Below are 23,565 nucleotides of genomic sequence, written 5' to 3'. Positions count from 1 at the left end.
TCTCATCCTTTCCTTAAATTCCAGTTAATTGAATGTTTCTGTTAGTTGAGTTTCTAGTTCATTAAGACTTCGGGGCAGCTGGGTAGCTCAGTGGATTGAGAATCAAGCCTAGAGACAGGGGGTCCTAGGTTCAAATCTGGCCTCAGACACTTCCCAGCTGTGTCACCCTGGGCAAGTCACTTGAACCCCCAATGCCCACCCTTACCACTCTTCCACCAAGGAGCCAATACACAGAAGTTAAGGGTTTAAAAAAAAGACTTCATTTTTCAAGACCTTTTATGATTTTTGTATCCACTAGAAAATATTCAGAGGCAAAAGATGAGGCAAAATCAGAGAGTTTTGCTTCTTATTAACACTTCAGATAAAAGGTTTGAATGAGAAACCTCTGTTTCCTACCTCACTGCTCTCCTGGATTCATGATCTCTAGATCTCTAGAAAGTCATCATTTTGTAAGACGAGATCATCTCCAAAACTTATACCTTCTCATGCCCTTACCTCCTCAGACTTCAGGACTTCTTCATGTTCTACTTCAGGTACCTTCCCCTCCCCTTTTCAGTTTACTTATTGTGTTATCTTTTTCCCCATTAGACTGTAAGCTTCTGGAGGCCAGGGGCTATCATATGCTTTTCTTGGTCTGGCTACCACTTGTGCAGTGCCTGGCACAACAGTAGGTGCTTAATGCATGTTTATTGACTTTGACTCTAACTCTGACAAGGTAAAGAAGGGTGAGAAAAATAAATAGAAAAGAGAAAGGTTAAGATGATTATTGAGAAATCACATTTTAAACAATACATTAGTTTTCAATATTGGCATTATTTTGCTCCCTAGTTATGAGAAATATCTGAATATGTGCTAAAAGACATTCCTAAGAATCTCTAGGAAGAAGCTACTTTGAGATCCTGAAAGGCAAATTTTCATGGGTTCTAAGAATGTTTTGCCACAGGGTTAAATCTTTTTGAATGTGTGAGAGCATGATTATAAATGAAAACTGTGACATGGAAATTAACTTGTATAATCATTAAAGGAGGGAATCAGAGGTGGGATATGGAAGGAGACCAAATTTTTATGACATTCTTACCCCATCCAATCAGAAGATATATCAGGAAATGTCGATTTGAGGAAAATATAACCATAAGGAGTGTATGAAGGTAAAGTCCTTCCACCAGGAGCCAATAAAAATTTGCCATGATACAGTACTGGAAAAACACCAAGCTCAACTTGCAGCCAACCTGAAATAATACAAATAAAGAGTAAGGACTGTTGGAAAGAAAGAGGGGAAAATATGGTAACATGGCTAAAAATAGCTTATGGCAGACAGAGATGCCCTAGTACATGTTATGTCCCTCTGTTTGAGTAGGGAACAAAGGACAAATTGGTGTGCTGTCTAGGGAAGGGAAGTGATTAATATAAAGTATTCAGAGTGTTTATATAAATGTGAAAAAGAATGTATGTTATGTTAAAGTAAGCCCCCATGTGTGTATCTGACACCCTGTGAGACTATTTATTTGAGCATATTAAATTCAATGTAAGATAAATATTTTTTAAAAGATAAATGTAAATAACTATCTCTAAGAATAGTAAACTCATAACTTTAAAGTCAACTGCTGGAAGGTTTAACTAAACAGTTAGGTTATTCAGTAGATCCCTCTAACTGTTCTTTCTTCCTCTCTTTTTCTTAGCCACTCTTGCTCCTTTGTCCATGCCTTCTTTTTTCTTATTTTTGGGGGGGAAGGGCTACTTGTGCTTTGCCCTTCCCTGCTCTGTACTATCCACACAACTTCTCTAGTATCAAATTAGAGCACTGAGGAATAGTGAGGGATTATTCTTTCCCATATGGGGAAGGATAGATTTTATTTTTTCAGGTGAGTAGATCAAATGATAAGTTCGTAGGTCCCTAGAGAAAACATAGACAGTGGTATGCTCAGAGGAAATTGTTGAATGCGAATCATCCTCTTAGTGTGGTCAGAATGAAGAGAGATGTGGAAACTTTCTGGATCATTTATGAACATTAATTGGTACTTGGGCTGGTCTGATGAAAAATCAGAACCAAACAATGTTAATAATTCTGTAGTTCTGGCCATTTGTTCCTTTCTATTAGGTTTAGGATGTTTATGGAAAAGGTAAGGGGTTCAAATTTAAATGAGCTAATTTTGTTTCATGTTATCATCTCTGGTGAAAGGCTTTGGGGGGTGAGGCAAAAATTCCTACCAAAAATAGATTACTTTTTCTTTTTTTCCTTCCATCTAAATATACCAAATGAGGTACTTGGAATAATATTATTTTCTATTCAATATAATAAATGTTGAATTGAATTTATGAACATGCTACCTATAGTGCATGATTAATATATTTTTATCTTCTTAAATTCAACAAAATGCCTTTACATCTGTAAAAGGTTCTCTAAAATATCAAGCACATTTCAATTCCCCTCAAATTTCTAGGTTTTGCCCCCTAAGAAATTCCCTTTTACTCTTCAGCTTCCAGGTTTCTGGAAATTTTTACATTTTTCATTTAGATAAGAGAAACCTTTTCATGGAGCAGGAAGCCAGAAAGCTTTAGCATAGTCATAATAGTCTGAAGTCTTGGTTTTCCAACAAGTGTCTACTCCTTGGTTTTGGCCTCTTTTCCTTTCCTCTCTGAGTACTCAATTGTTTTTCTGACAGTGCTGCGGGTATGCTTTTCACAACACTGTGTTGGTGTGCTTGCCAAACATCAGAATCACAGAGTGGCAGGAACATTAATCATAGACTCTACTCCACAAAATGGAAATTTTTCTTTGCACTTTTCTATATCTCCCAACTTGAGATAATGAGAGGGCTGTGAGATCTTTCTCAGGACTTGGTCTTTGGATAGGCATTTTATTGTTTAAATGCCTTGGTCTTTCTGCGTGATCTCTGTAGATTTTTAAACTAATATTCAATATCTCCAAAGTATAATATTTATAAAGATTTATTAATATTTAACTAGAGAGCTAGAGAAAACAGGGAGTGCTCACCCAAGTCACTCATGTGGAAGAGAGCAAGAGAAGTGTTCCCCCAAAACCTACATACAATCACGTAAAAGACTCACATAAACAGAAAGGAAAAGGGAATTTTGGGGTGAGGGAAAAATTCTGGGAGATGAAGTCTAAAGGATACAAAATTTCCACTTACACCTCTCACAGTATATAGCCCCTCAATGCATGACTCAAGACTCCCTTGGTTGGTTCTAATGTGTGACAGGTTTAAGACGGGAGAAAGTTCTCATAGGTGCTACATTTGATAGTCATGTGATGAAGTGAAACTATTCATTCATTGGTCATGGAATAGCGTAAATAGAGCCTGTTCTTCTCATGGATTCCTATTCTGAACATCCCATTCTAGTCAAATATACCCTGACTGACATGACTGGTCCAACACCAGTATACTGCAGGACAATGACAATTTTCTCTAGACATCAATAGTTCATTTCTAGTATTAACCAGGGAATTTAGAGGATGTCTAAAATATTCCACAGATTTCTCCTATTGGGGTCATCCTGAGAGGCTGCTAGTGTGCCTGTTCACACCTCTCCAACAATGAGGGCAACTGGATAAAGGTAACATACTTAGCACAGAACAATATTTTAGTTTTCTACTGTTTAGAAAATTGGGCCAACAACTAAATTTAAGTGTGTTGCCTTTGTCTGTCAGTTTATCTGTCAGGTAGTAAATGTTTAACAGGAGTCTGGAAGTTTTCAGTGTTAAAAGGGGAACATTTTCATGTTCTTGGCTACCTACACTGCCCTGTCAACATCTTGAGTGAAAGGCCTATACCAACTATTTTGGGATTCCTGCCTTATAAATTTTGTTTCAGGAGATAGTATTGACTAAGCATGGCTGGAAACATAGCCCTTTAAGTGATATAGTAAAGAGTAAGGATTTTTTTCTTTTTTCTGTTTCTTAGAATGTACATTTTACCCAAATTTCTCATTTTCTACTCTCTGAGGGAAAAAATTGTATTTCTTTTCTTTCTCTTTTTTTAAATGTCCCTCCTTTTCATTTTTGCATCTCTTCCTTCTTCCCTTCCTTCATTCCATCTTGATTTTTATCTTTTGGTTAATAAAGGGGTAGGTATAATGGCAAAGACATAGTGAGAGAGAAGGAATAGCTAGAGGTTTCAGGATACTCATCTACTTTGCTCAAACAGAATTGCCAAAGGGAAAGAACACAGCCATTTGCTATCATCCTCTCCTCTCCCCAACTCTTCCCTGGGGATTCCTCTTAATCATTCGACCCTGCCATGCCCACCATCCATGAATTTTACCAAGGCTCTTCCCTAAATCGGCAACCTAGCATTTGACCTATGTATGTACTCAAGTGATTCGAATGCTTGAGCTTTATCTTTTGGTTCCATTCACAGGAATGCCTGATGACCTTTTAGGTTTGCTTGATTAGTTTGGCACTTACTCAGAAAACTCCTCACTATGATTTAAAGGGAGCCTGGAGGAAATGAGACCATAGCAAAAATTCTGCATCTCATACCAAGAAATTATTATGAATGGAGATGTTTAGTATTTGGAGTATGGCCTTATTTTTTCTGCCTTTCCTATCATTTCTTAGGTCTTATTTAGTTAGGGTGGAGGAGGCAACCCACCAGAAATTGAGAACAACAATTTTTTCCCACTCAAGTGCTACCTTTTCTTGGAGTCTGCCCAAATAAAGTCTTATTTTCCATTGTTTGGTTATAGGAGGGGACTATTCACTAAAGAAATTTGCATGTACCTTAAGCCAAATCATTTTTGACAACATGACTCCCTGAAGGAAAAGCATGAAGGAATATAGTACCTTCGTTCATAATGCCAGATGGGCATTTGTCCTATATACTGGTATAAAAGACTGCTATAATATTAGAAAAATAACATATAATAAGGCAAATTCCAGGCTACAGTAGTCTTTCAAACCATTCATCTGGGAGCAATTGTGACAGCTGCTTAATCTGCCCCCATGGAATGTGGATGAGAGGTTCCTGTATTCCCAGTTGTTTATGAAACAAGCAGAAGTTCCAAAGGTCACAATATCCCAGCAGCAGCAAGCCTAAACAGTCAAACCTCCCATCCTTAGAACAAAACAAGAGAAATTGAGCTGTAGCTCAGAGATCTTGACCATACTATAAAATGGTTATCAAAGAAACCACCCTAAAGTGATATCTGAAGCTCTATGGGAACCAAGGGGAAAGCAAACCCTCACATTGAGATGGGTGGAAAATATATCTAAGTTTGGGAAGAGCTTTTCCCCTTACATAAAGGTTATGAGGATCAAAGGATTTAGTGCTGGAAGGAGCTTTAGAGATCACCTTTAAAAGTAGATTCCTGCATCTTAGAATAATAAAAACCATTTGAATACTTTATATGCCATTATGATTAGAACATGCTTTTTATTTATATAACATTTTAAATTTAAATTTAAATTTTATTTTTTATAATCAATAAACATTAAAAAAATCTCCATTCTACATGTCTCCTATCCCATGAGAACATTCTTATGTAAGCTACTCTGATCTCCTAAATGATACTAATTCTGCTTTCTGGCAAGAGATGGTTGTTCCTCAACTGATTGGAACGAAGACCTTTTTCTTCCCCCAAGGAACCAGAAGATTCAGAAATATGAAAATTGCTTTCTTTTTCCCATGATCTCCCACTGGAAGTTACTGCTGATCTCTTTCCCAGTATGTCCTACCTCTACCAGGTGCCACCTACCAATTATTAATAATAATGAAAATGGCAACCATTTATATAGGGCTTTAAGGCATGGCAAGTACTTTATATATATTATCTCATTTTATCCTCCCTGTAATAATGAAGTAGGGTGTATTATTATCCCCATTTTATTAATGAGAAAATTCATACTGAGAGAGGTTCGATAACTTGCCCAGAGTCACAGCTAATAAGTATCGAGGACAAGATTTACACTCAGATTTTCATGACTTTAAATCTTAACTCCCTTTCCATAATGCCACCTTGGATTCGTTAGACTAGCTTCATTGGAGTTGGCTTCTGCCACTCTTGAACCATAGAAAAGTCGAGAAATAAGGGCAGAAAACTGCTTCATTGATGACATGCTACCACCACCTCTGGCTCACATTCCCCCTCATTGCCAAGTTTTTAGACTTCCCTAACCACTTGCTTGCCCTGGACCATAGGATAGTCTTACATAGGATCCTGTCTTGGGTCTTTTAAGATATTCTGCTTGTTTTTGGCTATTGTGGCAATGACCCCTGACTTTGCCTATCTTTCCAGATCACCATGCTTGCTTTGCTGATTATTCATCTTCTCTATCACTGGCCTATGGCATGTTCTTTGGTTTCTTATTCTGGCTAGTGATATGTAGTCAACAGTATACCCTGCAAGGATGAGAAGTCAAAATGGGGAGAGAGGAACAATTTACCCAATGATGCTGGAATTGCAAAAAGAAAGCAATACCAAAAGACTTCAGGAATCTCATCAGGGCAATGACCAATTCTGACTTCAGAACACTGGCAGTAAAGCATACCCTTCTTATAGTGGATAGACAATAGGTGTAGAATAAGATGTACTTTCTCAGTCATGGCCAATGTTTTGAATTGCTTAGTCATACTTTTTGTCATAAGGGAGTGTTCTAGGGTGGGGAAAGGAGTTGCCATTGGAAAGTGACAATGACGAAAAGAAAAGTTTCAATAAAAACTGCATTTCTTATTTTAATGGAGGCATTTTTCTGCCACTCTTAGTGACATTGTGGTTTACTAGTACTAGTATCTATGGAGTTTAGGAAGCATTGGAATGATTTCTAAGAACAATCATAGATGGAACATCCTTACCCATGAAGATGGTTGGTCTGGACAGTGGAGAGTGCTTGAGTTAGAATAAAGGATGTCATCCTTGACTAAAACAGAGATAGCCCTCAAGATGAAGGAAAGGAAAAGGTTCAAATGGATGTAATTCCTGGTACAATGCAGTTTCCTAGAAGAGAAGAGAGAGAAATTTTGATATATTTTAAACATCCCCAAGAACTAGCCATTTAATCATTTGTCTATCTGGTTTGATTTTGTCTCTTAAGTGAATCTAACTGGAAGCCAACACCTGTTAGTTTTTACATGTTTTGCCATCAGCTCCCCAAAACAGAGAGGCAGTTAGCCATTCAATGCATCATGTTTTTTGATGATTTGAATTACTCAGTTCTATGACACATTATATAGTGTTGGACTTGGAATGAAGGAGACTTGAATTCATATCTGGCCTTAGACACTTTCCAGATGTGTCCTTGGAATTAATAATAATAATCATCATTTAATAATATTTTATAATTGGTATAACAAATAGTAATAGTATAACAATATATTATTAGTTGTATTATTGGTAATATAATAAATAATAATTAGTTATATGAGGCACTTACTATGTGCCAGTCATTGTGCTAGGTGGTTGGCATACCCTGGGAGGTAGATATTACTATCTCCATTTTATAGAGGAGGGAAAAGAGGTAAATACAGGTTAAGTCACTTGCCCAGAATTACACAGCTTGTAAATGTCTGAGGCCAAATCTGAACAAATCACTGCATTGCTTTCTAGTTTCCCATAAATCTTTTAACCTCTATATGCTTGTTTCCTCATCTACAAAATGGGGATTATTAATAGCATTTTCCTCCATGGTTGTTGTCAGGATCAAACATGATAGTATTTGTAAAGTGCTTTGCAACCTTAAAATGTGTTTTAAATACTAGTTATTGTTGTTATATTGCTTTGATTTTTGTTATCTACCTTGCCTATCTCTTTGGCAAATCTTATGCCAGCTGACTGGCATTGGGTGCGGAGCTTTTATTTCTTGTCTTTATCCTTTCTGGAAGCAGAAGAATATTTTTGGGTAGGGGTGAATCCCGAGGGGGTCCCGATGCACTTTCCTTGAGATTGTTTCATTTTCTTTATTTCTTTTGACACAAAAGTGACTAGAAGTGGCCTTTGAGATCATCTCTTTGACATTATACTTAGTCTGATTATTGCTATCATGGAAGGCATCCACACATCAACAGCCATCTAGGTATTTTGGTAGCTCAAGCTCTAGAGTTCTGGGCTGGAAATCAAGACCTGATTAAATCCAAGCCTCAGACACTTGCTGGCTGTGTGATCCTGGGCAAGCACCTAAGCTGTTTGCCTTGTTTACCTTAACTGTAAAAGAGGGATAATAATAACACCTACCTTTCAGGTCAGGTTTGTTGTAAAGGTCAAATGAGATAAGTTGTAAAGAGCTTAGAACAGCTTCCAGGGTAGAGGCACTATATAAGTGCTTTTCCCCTTTTCCCCAATGCCATAGACAGTATCTAATGCAAAGCCTAAAGAGTAGATTTACTTTCAATATGGGTGGCAAGATCTAAAGATATTCTTATCTGTGTTTATTGAGTAGAAATTTTGAACATCATACATCCTCCTGAATGAGATTCATGACCATGCCAGGGATTTCAGCTTAACTAATAGCTAGTTGACATCTACATAGCACTTTACGGTTTGAAAATGCTTTAAAAATACTGCTTCATTTTTACAACCACCCTTGGAGATGGGTGCTATAATTATTCCCATTTTAGAGATAAGGAAACTGAGTAAGATGGAAATTAAATCGAGTGCACAGGTCTACTCAACTAGTAAGTGTTTGAGGTTGTATTTGAACTCAAGTCTTTCTATTATACCAGGCTGATGAAGAATGCCTGAGAAGTTGAATGGGCAGTCCATCAATACATATATATTGCAGAGACACTGTAGAGATAACAATGATCAGGATCAAGAATTAGAAGGTAGAAATAAAACAGAAGGGCTTAATTTGACACATTTTGTAGTGCTTTCAATGATCCTAAGATTCTCTGTGGAACAAAAATGTCTTTTTATATTATTTATTTATTTATTTTTAAACCCTTACTTTCTACCTTAGAATCAATACTATGTACTGGTTCCAAGGCATAAGGGTGATATGGGCTAAACAATGGGGAATAAGGCCAGATTTGAACCCAGGACCTCCCATATCTAGGCCTGGCTCTCAATCCATTGAGCTATGCAGCTGCCTTCCCCAAATGCCTTTTATACAAAATATTCTTCCATTAGTGCTATATGTCTCAGATTCTTTTTTTTAAACCCTTGCCTTCCATCTTGGAGTCAATGCTGTGTATTTGCTCCAAGACAGAAGAGTGGTAAAGGCTAGGCAATGGGAGTTAAGTGACTTGCCCAGGGTCACAAAGCTAGGAAGTCTCTGAGGCCAGATTTGAACTTAGGACCTCCCATCTCTAGGCCTGGCCCTCTCAGATTCTTGAAACATCCCAGGCTCTGAAAAATAAAAATATCAAGTGACTCCTCAAAAACCTATAGAAAAACACATATGATTATAAAGATTATATATATATGTATATATATAGATTATAAAAGGCTAAAGCATATGCATGTGATGATTTTCTTTCACCAGGGAGTGGGAAATATATTATTTATAAGTTTTATCACTGGAAAAGGAGATGGACCAGTCACATTGAAAATAAGGGATAATGGTATATTTGTTGTTATGATATCTAAGGAGGATGAATCTCTCCCCACCTCTCCCAATGTCACACCAACCACATTGTTTGTGTCCCCTATGGAGTATTTATGGGATACCCTGACATGTGATATAGGTTGAGAACATGGTGGTAGGTCATAAAATGGAGTACCAGGAAGGACATTCACATTGATGAGACCGGTCCTTTGAAATTCTGTAGGATTATAATGTCTGTCTTACTAGTGTGCTATGCCCTTTCTAAGAAAGTGTTACAAAAGAGTATGAAGGAGGGTGAATATAATCTGCATTTTTCTAAAGGTAATCCTGTGCCCTTGACTCTGTTGTTGAACTGTACTGATCTTCTAACACAGAATTTTTAAGTTGTTGCTTTGAGATGTTTTTTTTCATCTTCAGGCTTAGAAGAATCTACTTAACAGTGCTCTCTGAGACAACTAAATATATAACATTTTGACTTATGGTGAATATATTTGTGACTTCTACTTGAGGAAGGCAACATTAACACAGGAAAAAGAGCATTCAACTTGGAATAAAAGGAACTGAATTCAGGTACCATCTTTGCCACATATTACCTATAAGATGGCAGGCAAATAATTTAAACTCTTCTTCGAGGATGGATTAGGTGACCTCTAAATTTCCTTTCAGTTATAAACCTATGATTCCCTATATACTTTGAAAGGTGGACATCACTAGAATCTATTGGCCATAAAGCTCATCAGTAGTCTTCAAGAGAAACAGCGTGGTAGGATGGAAAGGTTATTAATTTTTTTGGAGTCAGAGAATATGGGTTTGTAAATTACAATTCTCTGTCATTCTCTGTAATCATCTGTGTGGTCTTAGTCATATAGTATCGTTAAGCCTCAGTAACCTTCTCTGTAAAATGAGAAGGTTAGACTAGATGGCCTCTGAAGTCCCTTCCACCTCTTAATCTATGAATGTAAGATTATAAATCATTCTGTAATTCATTCTGCCATTTAGTATAGCCATTCCAACTTCATGCTCTCAATCTATGAAATGGAGACAGTGGTATTTGTCTCTTTTCTAGTTCACATAATATTGTGCACAGTAACTGGGTGATGGCTGCAAATAGCTCTAGACTCCTTGAACATAAATGTCAAGCAAACGAAGCATGTTATAAGTATAATCTGAACTTCTGTGATTTGACTAATCTTTAGAACACTCCCGGAATTTTGGACCCAATAATTAGTTACATGCAACTGATGGGGAAAAAAGGGGAACAATAGAATGATTCTACGACTTGAGATTCAGGAAGCCAGTAATAGAGTCCAGAATGGTACCTGGATGTCTGCTAGTCATCAGTAATGCAAGTTACTGTACTGTTGGTTAAACTTCGACAAGCACTGAAATTTCCTTTTATAAACTGAGTGCTTCAGGCGGGTGACTATGACCTGCATTTGGAGAGAGTTGTGTCTGATATCAAGTGAAGCAATTTGGTAATCACTTAGTGCATCAACGAACAAGCTTGCAGAAACTCCTAAATTGCTATCGGGTCAGGTAGTTAAGTAGGTCACTGAGCTCAAACTCGAGGGAAGTCAATTAATGCCAGGAATTTGGATTCTTTGATGGTGCAGTCTCTGTCTCTCTCTGTCTCTCTGTTTCTCTGTCTCTCTCTCCCTCTCTCCCTTTCTCCCTCTATCCCTCTCCCTCTCCTTCTCCCTCTCGCTCTCCCTCTCCCTCTCCAGATACAAACAATTGCTAGTTAAATCCTTTTATTCACATCTACTTTTCCAAATTTTCCAGCATATATCCCTGACCCAAATGGTACCCACTCAGAGACCCAGTCACAGGAAGGAAAGCATCTTGAGAATAGTTTTCAAAAGCTGTGTATGGTCAACTAGATGATAAAGCTGGAATCCCTGAAAAATCAAAAGTAGTACTGCATTGTATTTTAATCCCTATGCTTCTATTTTGGGAAGACAGCCCCCTGGTCATATGGCTGGCTTTAATTGATATGTTTTTCAGTGCTGGAAGAGTATTTCATAAAAGTCATATTATTAGTATTCTTGGTTGGAACTCATTGCTAATGAGACCTAGGTCTGTGATCAATACATCAATGGACTAGTTAGTTTGTAAAACTTCTGTTCCATGACAGTTTGTCATATCACTTGAACCTGACTAGCCAGAGGAAAGTACCATTGAAAACATGATTAATTTAGATTCAGAGCACCCAGATTTGAATTGGGAGAATTATTTCACCTCCTTGAGATGTATCTAAAATGAATTCCCTCAGTTTCCTCATCTTTAAAATGAGATATTCGATAGAAGATCTCTGAGGTCCTTTCCAGCATTAAATCTATTACCCTGGGATCTTGAAAATATGTGCCATTTTGTCATAAGGTCTATTGAGAAAATATAGATAGCTTATTATCATTCTACTTAAACAGCCCAAACAGATTGGAAGCTGCTTAATAGCAAAGTCTATGTATCCCCCTTTTATTTCTCAAAGGGTAGATATTTATTCCCTTCATCTCTCTCTTCTTTTTCTTCTCTTCTTCCTTTCTCTCTCCTTTCTCCCTCTTTCTCTGTTTTCTTTGTCTTTCTCTTTTCCTTCCCATCTCTCTTTTTCTCTCCCTCTTTTCTTTTTCTTTCTACCCTTGCATTCCCCATTTCTCTTTTTATCTCTCTTCTTTCCTCACTCTCCTTTATCTATTTCCTTCCTTTCCTCCTTCCCTCTTTTCCCCTTTCCATTCTTTCTGTCTCTCCATCTTGATTTCACCAATGTAGGAACCTCTACCTAATGAAAATAGGCAACTCAACTTTAACATATTGCCTCAAATAGTTTTTCAATATGAAATGTTCAACAGATAAATCTTGAATTGAGTGTCACATTGAATGTGAGTCTCTAGTATAATCTTTAATAATTATACTAATTCACAATCATATGGCACTTTGAGGTTTATAAAGTACTTTTGCTATTTAGAAAATTCTGAGGTAAGTAGTATAAGCACAAGTGAGGAAACTAAGGCTCCAAGATACTTGCTTACTTGTCTTGGGTCACAAAGCTAATAAATGTCTAAGTTGAGTTTCAAATGCAGATTTCTGACACTCCAAATCACTTTTCTTTGAAAAAAGACAGCATGCTAAAATGGGGAAAAAAGTTAGCAATGTATTTCAGTCCAGCACTGATGTATATGAAGAGCCATCTGTTCAGAATTCTATGGGGATACGTTGCAGCCTTAGCTGACGTGTATTATTCTCCCCAGGGAAGGAAGAATTAGACATGGGAATGGTTATTTCCTATTTTCTTCATATATTCACAGATCTATAATCCCAAGAAGTCACCATCCCTGCATTCTTCCACCTGTTTGCATCCTCTGCTTACCTGAATAGGCAAAGGATTATACTTCCAGTTGTCAGAGCAATCAGAGAGACACTGTATCCTAAGGTATAAATTGCCTTCACCAGGATATAGAAAGTGATCTAAGAAGAGAAAAATTCATCAATAAATTCTTAGTGATAAACATAAAAAAATAAGAATTATGGTACTGATCTTCCTAGCTATCAAATATGAATTAGGATGACTGAATGATCAGTAGTGATGCAGGAGAGTGAGTAGGGAATTAGGTTCATTTGGTACATGACTGCCTTGAAAGAAAGCAATATGGTACAGTTGAAAGAATGATAGATTTGGCATTAGAGGACCACCAGAGAATTGTGAAATTCATTTCTTCTCCCTGAGACATCTATGAAATGAATTCTCTCAGTTTCCTCAACTGCAATTGTATAGCATGATGAGATTATACTAGATGACCTCTGAGGTTCATTTCAGATTCTAATCTCAGTCTTGGCTCTTGAAAATGTGTTCTACTTGTCCCAAAGATGGCCTTTTGAGAAAATGAAGATTGCTTAACACCAGCTTCAAATCTCAGCTCTTCAGCTTACTAGATGTGTGATCTTGGGTAGATCAGTTTCCTTTTCAGGGTCTTAGTGTCTTAATATCTAAAGTGAAGGGGTCACACTGAATGACCTCTAAGGCTCATCCCTATTTTGAATTTATGACCCTATGATCCTCAGGCTGCCTTGGGTAAAATACCTTCACTGAGTCACCCTCATATAAGATGAATGCTTTTTTTGTTATTCTTCACCAGAATGCCACCTTGGTCCTCTATCGATTCCCCAGTTTCAGACAATTGTTTCCAATTGTTTTCCCAAGAGGAAAAGTTAGGTTGCTCATGATCTCTGGATTGATCCAGGGTGATATCTTTGTATTTTCTCTCATTGCTTGTAATCATAAGAAGCCACAAGGGATTCAAATCCATCATCATAGAAAGGCTGAACACTTAATGGAATTTCTTAGTGTGTACAGAGTTTAGATTCTGCTAGGTGATGATAGTGATGATGGGAACAATAATGATGATAAAGTTATAATCCTAATGGCATACATAATTGCTGATAACACCTAGAGTTTGGTTTATATTTCTCTCTTCCATTTTTATTGATGGGAAGCTATCCTAGGACTGAGCATCATTATTTTAAAAGTCATTTTAGAAAGATACACAGGCAAATCCCTTTGAAGTGGAAACATGAGTAATCTCAGTGCATTCTTTCTAGATGAATTTTATTTCTTCTAAAAATAGGCAGTCCTAAGAAATCTATGAAAATTATACAAAACGTCATTGCTATTTGAAGTATAACATTAAAAATACTTTTAAAAAGTGATAATGATTTCTATCAATAGTGCTTCTAAAGTTATTTCATTGCATTATTCTAAAAATATTACTACATTTACAAGGGAATAATTCAGGTATATTCTAGGAGGTACTAGAAATTCTTCCTGGCATTCCACTGGATTAGGGAAGTTTATAACAGGCAGCATGGAGTTGTGGAAAAAATGCTCTTTTTGAAGAAGAAAAGCCTCCTTGGATTTCAAATCTGGGTTTAGCTACTTCCTACCTGAATGCCATCCACAAATCCCTCAATCTTGCCATTATCTCCTTTTCTTCATTTGGAAACTGAAGAGGTTGGACTAGATGATCTCTTGTTTTTATTACATCTAATCTTGCTTATAGCTTAAAATCCTAGTATGCAAGGTTCAGAAAGAACTCAAGGTTGTTTTTTTTTAAGCTTTATTGATAGCTCTTGACTCTCTTCTCCTTAACACACCTCATTTGATAACAACCTTTTTCATAATATAAAAATAGAAGTCTGAAGGACTCAGCTCAAACATCTCCTGTAGGAGACCCTTTCTGGTTCTTCCAACTATTAGAACCTTTCCTTTCTAGTGAAGGTCATTTTCTGTCTACTTTGTCTGTGACTTGTATGAACTTATTTCTATTCAAGTTGTCCCCCTTATCAGAATGTAAGCTCCTGGAGTACAGACATTTTTTCTCTTCCTTTGTATCTCTACGATTTAGCACAATGCCTGGCCCAGAAATACATAAGTACTTATAAATACTCTTAAGTATAAAAGTTCATGTGTACTTGATTGACAATGCATAACAGACTGATAGGCACAGCAGCTGAGTCTTAAACAAATTTTCATACCTGTATTCATCCTCCTTTCTAGCAAAAGGAGGGAAAGGTGTTCCTTTCTATGTCCTTTGGTACTAAGTTTGTTTATTGCATTTAATCTGAATTCACCTGCCTCTCAGGATTGTTTTCATTTTTATTACTGTAATTTATTGTATTAGTGAATATCTATTAAACACTTATTATATGTCCAGCACTTTGTTGGAAGCTTTGAGAAATAAAAAACCTGCTCTCTATCTTCAAAGTGTTCATTATCTAGTTGGCAAATCATAGTTTCCATACATGAAACATAGTGAGAACATTATGGGGATCCTAAAGGAAATGTGAGTTCATCTGTGTAGACAACCACTGTTGGGGGAACTCTTTCAACCACTCAGATTGCAGATTATAACTTAGTAATACACTTCTGAGCCTTATAGAATAATAATGATAATATCTATCATCTATTTAGTTCCTTTAAATACTATACTCAATGTGAGGGAATACAATCCTAGAGGAATTAAAAATCGTTAGACACTGCTCTGGGGTAACAATTAGAAATTGTTAGGCACCAAAGAGAGAGGAGGCAGACATCAGGAAGACACAAGAATAAAAACAAATCCAAATCCATAACTGCGTATAATTATAACAGTTTGCAATGCACCTTCACATTTACTATCTCATTTCAGCTTTGATAACAACCCCATAAGGTAAGCATGTCAGATATTGTTGTCTTCATTTCATAGTGGGAAGGGGTCTCAGGCTCCTGAGTTAGCCAAGGCCACACAGCACATAAGAGAAGAGGTTTGGACTAGAATCCAAGTCTTCTGACTTGGTGTATGTGGTGCTACTGCTCAGCTCTAGTCTGAGGAGATGCTCATAAGTTACAAATGACAAAGTTTAGGAATGACTTAATTTGTCCTCTGTCCCTGTATTTGCTGCACCTAGAAATGGAGGGGGTGGGCCTGCTCAGAAAAGCTTATCTCCTGTAAGTTAAGTAGTGGATAGAGAACTGCACTTGAATTTAGATCAGTAGAGAGGTAGGAAAGGGAAAGAGAATAAGCACTCATTAAGCACCTACTATGTGTCAAAAGAATGTGTCAAATACTTTGCAAAGCACTTCCCAAATATTATCTCATTATTTATAATAAGTCATAAATACCCAAGTTTGAATTCTCCCTCAGTCATTTAGCTGCTGTATGACTCTGGCCATGTTATTTAACCACTTTCAGCCTGATTTTTCTCACCTATAAAATGGATATAATAATCACACCTACTTTACAGTGTTGTTGTAAGGATCAAATGAAATATGTGAAAAGTATTTTGCAAATCTTAAAATGCTATGTAAAGGTTAGTTGTAATTATAATGATCAATTATCAATATGGTAGAAGACAGAAAAAGTGGTAGTTTTTATCCCTTCAGTACTGTGAATTATAATTCTAATTCCTCTCATCCTTTAAGGTTCTGCTCAAAGCTGCCCTCTTCCATGATCCTTTATGTTATTAGCCTGAGGTCTAAGTGAGTTTCCTTTTATGACTTCTTTGCTTATGCTTTGCATATCCTGCTAACTTCCCTGTGTTTTAACCTAGATGTTTCATATGGCCATGATTTATATTCTCAGCTACAATGTAAGCTTCCAAAGGGGTAAGATGGTTAGAGAGCAAAAATAACTTTTCTTTTTTCTCTTCTCTTCTTTTCTTTTCTCTTTTCTTTTCTCTTCTTTTCTCTTCCCTTCCTTCTTTCCTCCTTCCCTCCCTCTCTGTCTTTCAGCACACAGTAAGTACTCAACAAATACTTCTGGAAAGACCAAATAATGGTCAGGGAATCCCCTCTTGTATAGGAAAGAACAACTCATAAGAATCTTGGAACTGAGAAGAGAACTGGTTAACCGTTTTCCCAAAGGAGGAATACCTCCAGTGATAGGTAATTTATAGTCTGATACAATAGCCTGTTCAATTTTAGGACAATGCTAATAGTTTAGAGCCCAAACCTGCCTCCCAATAGTTTCTACCCACTTGGTTTGTCCTGCTATCTGTAGGGCTCAAGGTAAGACCAATTCCTCTTCTATACTGACCACTGCCCTTTAAGTGCTTATTCATGGCACATGAGGATCTTACTGCCCCAGCCCACTGATCCTGAGCTCCTGCAGGAAAGATAAGGAAGAAGAGGAAGAACATGAAACTAATTTATTATTCCCTCTCAAAGGAGCACAGTATGTGGAGAGCATTTAGTTCAATCTCCCCTATGTCAGAAATGAGAAAAGAGACCCATAAGTCAAAGGTCACACTGGCCAAGTTAGGATTTAAAACCAAATAGGTTCTTTGACTCCAGACATAGTACTGTTTCCCAGTACATCACAAATGCTTTTCTTTTGCCCTCAAGACTTGTTCCTATCATCTAGTTATTTGCCCTGTAGTTCTTCACTTTGTCACACTGTAGGATGCCCTAACTTTGCAGTGATCATCCTTATTTCCCATAATTCCTTTCTAATGATTGTCTACTGTAGCCAAGCTAATCTGCTTGACATCCTTTTTTTTTTTTTTAAATCTTGCCTTCTATCTTAGAATCAATACTATGTAGTCGTCCCAAGGTAGAAGAATAGCCCGTGCTAGGTAATAGGGGTTAAGTATGCCCAGGGTCACACAGGTAGGAAGTATCAAAGGCCAGATTTGAACTCGAATCCTCCTGACTCCAGGTCTAGTGCTCTACCACTGTGCCACTTAGCAGCACCCTCCAACACCCACCCCCACTATCCTTTCTCTCCCTATTTTGGCAGGCAGGGATACAATTCCCTGTCCTTTCCAGTGTCATACCCCATCAACTATTACAGCTAACCTCAAAATTCATCTCTTTTACTAAATCTTTTATCATTGACTTCACTTGTATTTATTTCTATTCCTTTGCTCTACCCTCATCACATCCACACTCAGGATATGCTATCTTATTAATTATTGCTCGTTGAAACTCTGCAAGTGTTTCCCATAATTGTTCATCTGTTTGATGTTTGTTTTTTTATCTTCTCTGGAAGGTTGGATATCATTTCCAGAGCAGGGATCATGTCTTCTGTTTCTTCTTTTATTGTTACAGAGTCAGGTGCACACACAGATGTGCAGTACACATAGTAGATGCTCAGACTACTTGTTTTCATAAGTTGATGTGACACCATTGCCTACTGAGAGCAAATGTGAAGAAAGCTGTTTTACTTCAATAAATATTAAAAACAGACTGAGCACTAAACTGACTAAAGAATTCTTTGAGCATTGTGCTTCTGAGCACCTGTGGTGGTATTTTAAAAACCCATAAGCTACAGCAAGATCCCTGAACATGTCATAACAAAGAAGGCAGACCTGAGGGGTAAGCTATGTGTGTGTGTAAATGTGTATGTGTAAAGTATGTTGATTCAATATGGGAAAGAGGATGAAATAGCTTTGCTGAGTCCAAGATGCAAGATGAGTTGGGCATCTCATTTGTTTTCTTTGATTTTATTTTAAACATCACTTGCGCTCGCATAGAGAACCAAATTTTGTACATAGTTGATAAATAATAATGAAAAAGACATAAGGAAAAGCAAACAAACAATGGCTGTTTGTATTATATCACTCAACCAAAGACTTCAAAATTCATGTATCTGTATTCATTAGTGCCACAATTGTGGTTTTTTGAAGGAAATGTTTCACTTCTATCAGGGCGTCTACCATTGTTTACTCTTTCAACAATCAACATTCATTTATTAAATTACTCTTTGCATTGGATGTTGTGCTAAATGCCAGGAATACAAATATAAAAAATGATACATTTTCTTACCGTAGGGAGGTTGTATTCTAAATGAGGAGATACAGTATGGGCATAAGTAACAGGGGTTAGCAACAGACCCTCCTGGTCCCCTTGGGCTAGAACACCCTTCACCTTGACTACTACTGGGGAAACATAGCTCAATAATGAAAGAACTTGTACTTTTGGCTGATGTTGCAGAGCTGGGAAAAGACCATGGAGCTAATCAATTTATTTTTTCTTGCCAGAGTGCTAAATTCTTTTATTATTGAACCACATTTCCTTGGGTGTATTAAGGGTGCAGGGCCAGCATAACAGGGAGTATACTTTGTCTAGTCAAAGTAGGCCAGGGAGGTTGCTACATACTGGTCATTAATGCTCAGATAGGTAAATCCAAAGTATATATATATATATATATATATATATATATATATATATATATATATATATATTTAAGTACACACACACACACACACACTCCAAAGTAATTTCCAGAGGCTAAAGCTCCTAATAATTGGAAAAACCTGAATGATCTTGCAAACCATAGGTGATGGTATCTGGTACTAAGTAATTTGTATATTACTTATATCTGGTAATAAGAATTTAGAGTTTTAGGTGAAGGGGGAGTATATTCCAGATAGTAGGGGTTATAGGAGAGAGAACATAGCACTTATATAAAGACATGAAAGTGAGAGAAGAATGTTAGGCATAGAGAAGAGTTAGCAAGGAAATCTGATCGAAATGGAGGAAGTGTAAACTCTGTACAGACAGTGCTTGTAAGTTCCATAGAAGATTAAAATGATAAGGCTTATCTATAATGAAATGAAATATCTGGATCAGCCAGGGTTGGGGCTCAGTTTCATTATGTAGCAGAGATTTTGGCAAGATGAAAATGAACACTAAATGAAACAAAGCATCCTACAAATGCAGTATGATATATGCCCTTGAGTTAAAAGTCTAAGAAAAATAAACTGACTTGTGTTAGCAGCCAAATCTTAAGAGGTCTTTATACAAATGGCTTATGGCCCAGTTTGTAGCAGGATGAAGAACCACATAGGTCTAGAGTAGTGTTGATGAACCTTTTAGAGATTGTGTGCCCAAACTGCACCTTAAAGTTGTCTGTGTTACCCCAGAAAGCAGAGGGAGGAGGAGCTCACATTGGGTTGCTGGACAGAGGAGTGAGGTATGCAAAAACTGACCTCAGGTATGATGGAGAGGGGGAGAGGAGCAGCCCCTGGTATGGTAGGGCATAAGAACATGGCTTTGCCAACACAAGTCTAGAGTATGCTAAGTGCTGACGCTAAAAATCACACACTATCATTGAAGTTCAGACATAGCTCTTCTCACTCCTCTCTTGCCTTAGGCTGGTATGGATCTAGCTTTAGTTCTAGAATACTCAAAAATGACCAAGACTAGATCTACAGGCAGAATAGCCTTACCCTGCTTTATCTCCAACTCAGAGAAACTCCAGTTGGCCATTCATTTCTAGATATTGAAACCTTCTCAGTTCTTATAGAATGTCCATTTCTGATAGAGTTTAGAGAGGTACTTTTGTTTATTCTGTTCCATTTAAATAATTGCTCTAGCATATAAAATGCATGTATTATGATATACTTATAGAAAGTAAGCAAAACATTTTATGTTTGGATGACAATAAATGCTTCCCTTACTTAAAAAAAACAAGAAAACCTCTTATATACTCTCTTCATCTTCACAAACAAATCTTATTCAACAAACCTAAGCAGGGACTTATATTGTATATGGTTTCCTCGCTCATCTTTAAAGGCATCCCAAGTCCCCAAGTTCTTATCAGGGAAACACTTGGGTGTTGGATTCACTGTTGAAAGTGTCTAGCTTTAACTAGCCAATTTTTGACTTTATATCATGGCCAAAGTGCTACACAAAAATCATTGGCCATCAGAAGGGACATGGAATGTGATCTTAATGAATCTGTAGTTTTTAAATGGTGTTTCTCTTTCTAAATTTTGCTGCTGTGATGTGTTGGAAATGTATAGAAATGCTGATGATTTATGTGCATTTATTTTTGTATCCTGCAACTTTGCTAAAGTTGTTGATTATTTCTACTAGATTTTTAGTTGATTCTAAATTATTTCCATTGCATATGATGCTTGTTGATGGTTTTAGATATATACTGTTTATTATTTTTAGGAAAGGTCCTTCTATTCCTATACTTTCTAGTGTTTTCAATAGGAATGGGTATTGTATTTTGTCAAAGGCTTTTTCAGCATCTATTGAGATAATCATGTGGTTTTTGTTTGTTAGCTTGTTGATATGGTCAATTATGTGGAAGGTTTTCCTAATGTTGAACCATCCTTGCATTTCTGGTATAAATCCCACCTGATAATGATGGATAACTCTCATGATCACTAGCTGGGGTCTTTTTGCTAGTATTCTATTTAAGATTTTTGCATCTATGTTCATTAGGAAGATTAGTCTGTAGTTTTCTTTCTCTGCTTTTGGTCTGCCTGGCTTTGGAATCAGTACCACATTAGTGTCAAAAAAGGAATTTGGTAGGACTCTTTATTTGCTTATTATGTCAAATAATTTGCATACTATTAAGATTAGTTGAATGTTTGATAGAATTCACTTGTGAATCCATCGGGCCCTCACAATTTTTTTCTTAGGGAGTTCTTTAATGGCTTGTTCAATTTCTAGACATTATAAAATACTTAGGAATCTATCTACCAAAACAAACAGAGGAATTATACAAACACAACTACAAAAAACTTTCCAAACAATTAAAACTAGACCTAAACAATTGGAAAAACATTGATTGCTCATGGGAAGGATGAGCTAACCTAATAAAAATGACCATTCTACCCAAATTAATTTACTTATTTAGTGCCATACCTATCAAACTACCAAAAAACTTTTTTACTGATTTAGAAAAAACTATAATAAAGTTTATTTGGAAGAACAGAAGATCAAGGATATCAAGGGAAATAATGAAAAAAAATGTGAAGGAAGGTGGCCTAGCAGTACCTGATATTAAATTATACTATAAAGCAGCAGTCATCAAAACAATATGATACTGGCTAAGAGACAGAAGGATGGATCAATGGAATAGACTTCAGGTAACCGATGTCAGCAAAACAGTCTTTGATAAACCCAAAGAGCCCAACTTTTGGGACAAAAATCCACTATTTGACAAAAACTGCTGGGAAAATTGGAAAACAATATGGGAGAGATTAGGTTTCGATCAAGTCTCATACCCTACACCAAGATAAATTCAGAGTGGGTGAATGACCTGAATATAAAGAAGGAAAATATAAGAAAATTAGGTGAACACAGAATTGCATACTTGTTAGATCTCTGGGAAAGGAACGATTTCAAAATCAAGCAAGAATTAGAAAAAATTACAAAATGTAAAATAAATAATTTTGATTACATTAAATGAAAAAGGTTTTGTACAAACAAAAATAATGCAACTAAAATCAGAAGAGAAAGAACAAACTGGGAAAAATCTTTATAACAAAAAACTCTGACAAAGGTCTAATTACTCAAATATACAAGGAGCTAAATCAATTGTATAAAAAATCAAGCCAATCTCCAATCAATAAATGGGCAAGGAACGTGAATAGGCAATTTTCAGATAAAGAAATCAAAACTTAATGAATGTGTAATAAAAACTTCTGAGATCAACCAATGATTGGCTTAAAGAACATGTCATAGAAACAACAAATAATTTCATTAAAAGGAATGATAGTAATGAGACAACATACCAAAAACCTGTGAGATATAGCAAAAACAGTGACTAGAGGACCATTTACATCTTTAAGTTCTTATATTAATAAAATAGATTAAGAATAGAACAATGTATTGGGAATAAAATAGAAAAAACGGAAAAAACAAATTAAAAATCCCCAACTAAATATAAAATTTAGAAATCCTAAAAATTAATGGTGAGATTAGCAAAAGTGAATGTAAGGAAACCATTGAATTAACAAGTAAATCTAGGAACTGATTTTATAAAAACAAATCAACAAAATAGGTAAATAATTGGTTAATATGTTTTTAAAAAGAGAGAGAAGAAAACCAAATCACTAATATTAAAGATGAAGAGGGTGAACATACCACCAATGAAGATGAAATTAAAACAATTATTAGGAATCATTTTGCTCAATTATATGCCAACAAATTTAATAACACAAGTAAATGGAAGAGTACTCGCAAAAATCCCAAATGCCTTGACTTTCAGAGGAGGAATTAAAGTATCTAAATAAACCTATTTTAGAAAAGAAATTGAAGAGACCATAATGACCATAAAAGAGACCTTTTATAAAATGCATCAGGACCAGCTGGATCCAGAAATGAATTCTACCAAACATTTAAAGATCCTTTAATTCCAATATTAAATAAATTACTTGAAATAATTGGCAAAGAAGAAACTTTTTCAAGCTCCTTTTATGAAACAAATATGGCACTGATACCTAAACTAGAAAAGACAAAAACAAAGAAAGGAAATTATAGACCAATTTTATTAATGTTTATGGATCTAAAAATCCTAAATAAAATGCTAGCTAGGAAACCACAATAATGTGTCACAAAGATTATATATTGTAACCAAATAGGATTTTGTAAGTAATGCAGGGATGGGTTGAGTATAAGGAAAAGTATCAATATAAATGATGATATTGATAAAAAATAATAAAAATCATCAGTACATCAATAGATGCAGAAAAAAACTTTTGATAAAATACAACATTTGTTCCTCTCAAAAACACTGGAAAGCAGAGGTATAAAGGGAGTTTTTCTTAAAATAATACAAATCATCTACCTAAAA

The 23,565-nt window shown here is 36.2% G+C and overlaps 1 protein-coding gene across 1 annotated transcript in view; it reads right to left on the bottom strand.

Moving 5' to 3' along the window:
• Positions 1–23,565, bottom strand: part of VIPR2 (vasoactive intestinal peptide receptor 2) — a 110,885-nt gene that overhangs the window by 17,196 nt on the left and 70,124 nt on the right. The window contains exons 4-6 of the mRNA XM_044678954.1: positions 12,864–12,961; positions 6,813–6,954; positions 1,079–1,229 (exon numbers count right to left, since the gene is read on the bottom strand). Of these exons, the coding sequence (XP_044534889.1) occupies positions 1,079–1,229; positions 6,813–6,954; positions 12,864–12,961 (391 nt within the window). The remainder of the gene's footprint in view (positions 1–1,078; positions 1,230–6,812; positions 6,955–12,863; positions 12,962–23,565) is intronic.

The sequence above is a fragment of the Gracilinanus agilis genome, chromosome 5, assembly GCF_016433145.1.
Source record: "Gracilinanus agilis isolate LMUSP501 chromosome 5, AgileGrace, whole genome shotgun sequence".
In the NCBI taxonomy this organism is placed as follows: domain Eukaryota; kingdom Metazoa; phylum Chordata; class Mammalia; order Didelphimorphia; family Didelphidae; genus Gracilinanus; species Gracilinanus agilis.
The sequence above is the reverse complement of the archived record's forward strand: the minus strand, read 5'-3'. Positions and strand labels throughout refer to the sequence as shown.